The sequence below is a fragment of the Eurypyga helias genome, unplaced genomic scaffold (assembly GCF_000690775.1).
Source record: "Eurypyga helias isolate BGI_N326 unplaced genomic scaffold, ASM69077v1 scaffold21727, whole genome shotgun sequence".
NCBI classification, from domain to species: Eukaryota; Metazoa; Chordata; class Aves; order Eurypygiformes; family Eurypygidae; genus Eurypyga; species Eurypyga helias.
The window spans coordinates 17,234-21,300 of NW_010262603.1; the positions used below are offsets into that span (position 1 = coordinate 17,234).

General features: G+C 56.5%; 1 protein-coding gene across 1 annotated transcript in view; it reads right to left on the bottom strand.

Annotated features, from left to right (window-relative positions):
• ARAP3 (ArfGAP with RhoGAP domain, ankyrin repeat and PH domain 3) overlaps nucleotides 1-4,067 on the bottom strand; it is a 19,115-nt gene that overhangs the window by 13,011 nt on the left and 2,037 nt on the right. The window contains 2 exon segments of the mRNA XM_010155796.1: nucleotides 3,341-3,411; nucleotides 3,642-3,780. Of these exon segments, the coding sequence (XP_010154098.1) occupies nucleotides 3,341-3,411; nucleotides 3,642-3,780 (210 nt within the window).

Here is a 4,067-nt window from a genome sequence, read left to right on the forward strand (position 1 = left end):
AAGTTTCTGAAGTTCTGAGGAGCACGTGGGCAGAAAGGCATCTCCTGGCCCCCACTGCTTCAGTCACAGGAACTGGGTGCCGTCAGGTGAAGCCAGAGGGAGCAAGGCACAGAACCACACAGGAAAGAAACGGCTGACCTGTGGGACTCCTCGTCACAGGATGTTGTAGAAGGAGAAATTTATGGAGGAGAAATGCACTGGGGGGTACTGAGTATGAGAAACCTCCTCCAGCACAAGTCCATGTGCTAGAAATGGTTTTGGACCAAGAGAGAGACCCCAAACACCTTCCCTCATCATGTATTCTCTAAGCACCTGGTTTTGAGCACTGCCTCATTGTGGGAGCCAAGGCATTGTGTGGGCCTGTGCTTTGACCCTGGACAGGCACCCACGAGGCCACTGGACACCAGATGTCCCTGAACCATGTGGGACAGGAGCAAGACCTGGAGTCTGCCTGGGAGGATGTTGGGCTGGAGCTACCCAGGGTTGGCTGGGGAGAAGTGGGGTGGTGTATGGGGCTGAGGAGGTGGGTGAGAAGGAAAATGGCCTGTTTGGCTCCAGTGCCTGTAAGAAAGACAAGAAATGACCATGGGCAGCTTGGACACTCAGTGCACAACAAAAATTGCTATTTAATTAGTATAACAGAGCCTTGGCAGGGCAGTTCATCTGGTTGGAGTCCAAGCCCAATGTCCAGCTTCTTCAGGATGGACTGGCCAGGGAACAAGGTGGCTGGAGGACTCTGTAGTCACAGCAGCCTTGAGTGCCAGAGCAGAGTGACAGGTCAGCTGAATGGGTCAGGGCAAGAGAAAAAGAGGAAATATCCATGACTGCCCTGTCCTGAGCCATGACATACAGGCACTGAAACCATGAAGAGCTGGAAGACAAGCAACATCTGGCAGAGACAAGGAAAGGTCATGGCCTGGCCAGAGTGGGGTCTCTCAGCATTCCAGAAGCACGCCAGCACCCAGCCCATCCCCCAGACCTGGAGGACAGGGTTGGTGGAGGAAGCCTCCAAGCAACAAGTCTGCAAAGGCTGAGTCATCTCCCTTTTCAGCTGGTACCAGGCTGTAAAGACAACTAACCTTAGGGCCAAATGAGTCCCCAGGACAAGTAGAAGATACTTTCAGGTCAGCTGAGCCTGGAGGGTGACGCCTGAGGTGCACCAAGTTGGGGCAGACTCAGTCTGTCAGTGGGAGAGCTGGTGAGGGATGGATGATGGAAAAAAGGGATATGCTGGTGGTGAGGGGATGAAGGAGCTGCTGATGGACCTGGTACTTTAACTGGGGCTCATGGGCCACACAAAGAACTTGCTGGTGGGCCCCTGGAGGTAGGTAGGGAGGGAAGGAACCAGCTGTCAAGGACACACCATGCCTAAGGGTTTCTTCTCCTGCAGGGAAGGTGCCTTGATCTGGGTAGGTATCTGATGCCTGAGCATCATCTCATCCTGGGTCCTGATGCAAACAGGAACAGCGTCCACGATCTCACCATGATGCCAGACGAGTTGCTATCTGACCCAGTCCCTGAGCTCAGTGGGGTGACACAGGCACTGCTGTGCCAGCTGAGGCCGATGTCTGAAGCAGTGCAGATGCTGTCCTCCACACCAGTACGTTGGGGGATGAGCATCACCAGCTGGGATGAAGCTGCTCAGCATCAGAGCGAGTGAATCCCACCCTATGCTCCAGGCTCTGCTGGGCCCTCAGAGACCCAGCTCCCAGTTTTAAGGGGAATTTCGGATTCCTCTTTGCTGAGGATATCTCACTGTTGGCCAAGGAAACTCTATCCCAGGCCAGAGAGCAGAGGGGTCCAGATGAAACTCCCCCAGAACAAGGTGAGAGGAGGTGTCTCAGGCAGGAGGAAGATATCGTGCCAAAGGGGCGGGAGGGCCTCTCTGAAGTCTGAGAGTGGGAAATATTTCCCATAATGAGTGGGTTGGATGGCTTCAGGAGATGCTCGTGTTGTCCTAAGTGACCAGATGCCAGTCAGCAGGGTGAGGAACTGGCTGAACTGGAGAAACACCACAGTCAAGAGGAGGATCGGGAGGTCCCACAGAGACAGGGGCCGGGGCTGGCTGGCAGCAGATCAGCAGTGGAGCAGGAGCCAATAGCTCTCTTTTGGGGGTCATAGTCAGCCTGGGGGTCTGGTCTGGGGAGTAAAGCATTGGAGCAGCTGGCTGATGGGGTCCATGAGCACAATTCAAAAGGTCTTCAAAGGTTTTTCATCCTCTTGTTCAACTCCCTGCACCCCAAACACCTTTGTGCTCAGGCTGGGAGAAAAAAAAAACCCCGAACTGCTGCCTCTGACACCTCACTGACGGTCACATCTGATTCCTCTCAGAAAGGCCACGCTGCAATGTCCCTGATGGGTCCAGGGCTGCAAGTGCCTCACTGATGCCCTTAGTGTACTCTGGGTCCCAGGTCCCTGGAATCTGCTGGATGGAGGCTGTGACCCAGGGGCCAGCACCCAGCCCTGCCCTGAATGGCAGGTTCATTGGCGGTATGGCAGATTTCCGTATTTCTAGTTACAAACCCCCTGTTCCCAGGTATTTGCTGTTCCCCACCCATGGCCCATGTTGGCTCTCATCTGGCTGCAACATCTGGCTGACGGTGATGCTGTATCAGGCTACACTGTAGTGACTTGCAGCCAGAGCAGGACATGGGTTGGACCAACCAACACTGGGGTCACAAAGACAGGGACATGGGGACACACTGGCCGGCAAGGCCATGGGCAGAGCTGAAGGACACAGAGCTGCAGCTCGCCTCCTCTTCTCTAAGCAACACAGGAAAAGGAACCCTCCCTGTCCGAAATGGGAAGAGCAGCTTTCCTTCCTCTTTCTGAGATGATATCAGGAGTTATGGAAAGTACATTTCAAAAGGATTTTAAAGGTGCCTCTCACAAACTCACTGTCCACCACAGCATGGCAGATCAGCAAATGCCGATCTGATGATGCTGGAGCCTTTGGTGGTCTCACATCCTTTTATCTGGAGCTCAGAGCCATCGCATTTCTGAGCAATCCCAGTCCCTCGTGGTATTTTGTTGTTCCCAGCAGCCAAATCCAGGCTCCACTTAGTGTGCAGGTGCCCAGTGCCACTGGCATTGTCCCAGCTGTGCTCCCAGAGCACCTGATGGCAAACCCTGTCCCCCCAGAAGCCACCCACCAGCATGGCTCCGTCTCGTCTCTGAGCCCATCAGCTCCTCTTGAGCTGTCTGACCTGATCCCAGATGCTGGGGGAAAAGCCCCCACCACCTCTCAGGCTGTCCCTAGGGCTGCTCCCGCTCCCTTGGCATGCAAATCCCCAACCCAAGCCCAGCCCAGGCCCTGCTGCCCGGAGGAGGTGATGCCTACCTGCACGCTTCTCGCTCCAGCTCCAGCTCAGACGCTGCCTCATAGCTCTGATTGGAGGAGATGCCAACACCCTGGGAGGAGAAATTGGTCACATCGCCTCTACCCTCTGCCCCCTCTCATCCCAGACCTCTTCAACGTGCTGGGCCCACTGCACGGGGGTGCTCAGCCTGTGCCCCCAGCCCAGCAGTGATGCTCAGGAGGCATCACTGGGCAACACCGTCTCACCACCTGCATCGCCCTACTTTGCAGCAACTGGTGGGGCACAGGGTGACAGCAGGGGATCCCCACAGTATCCTCTTACCTTCTGCTCCCGGGCTGGGGCTACGTGCCCAAAAATGGTCTCGCTGTAGGGACTGACGGGCTGCTCATTGACATCTGTGGACATGGGAAGGAAAGGCAGTCAGTGATGCCTGCTGCAGGGCAGTGGCCAGCCAGGGCCGCTCCCCCTCCCCACCCCCCCCTCCAAGCCCTTCGCAGTGTGCCCCAACATCCAGGGCATCTGGCTCAGCAGCAGTGCCAGCCCAAATATGTGTGGGGCTGGGCTGTGCCTTGGCCTGGGGCCACCCTGGTCCCTGAGCAAGGCAGGAGCACGGGGCAGGACCTGGGGGAAAGACGAGGTGCATGGATGTCCCCCTCATCCCCTCTCCTTGGGGACACCGGGAGGTCCCCGCTGAACACCAGTGGCCTGGGGGCTCTCACCTGGCTTGCTGGTGGGTCTCTGAGGGAT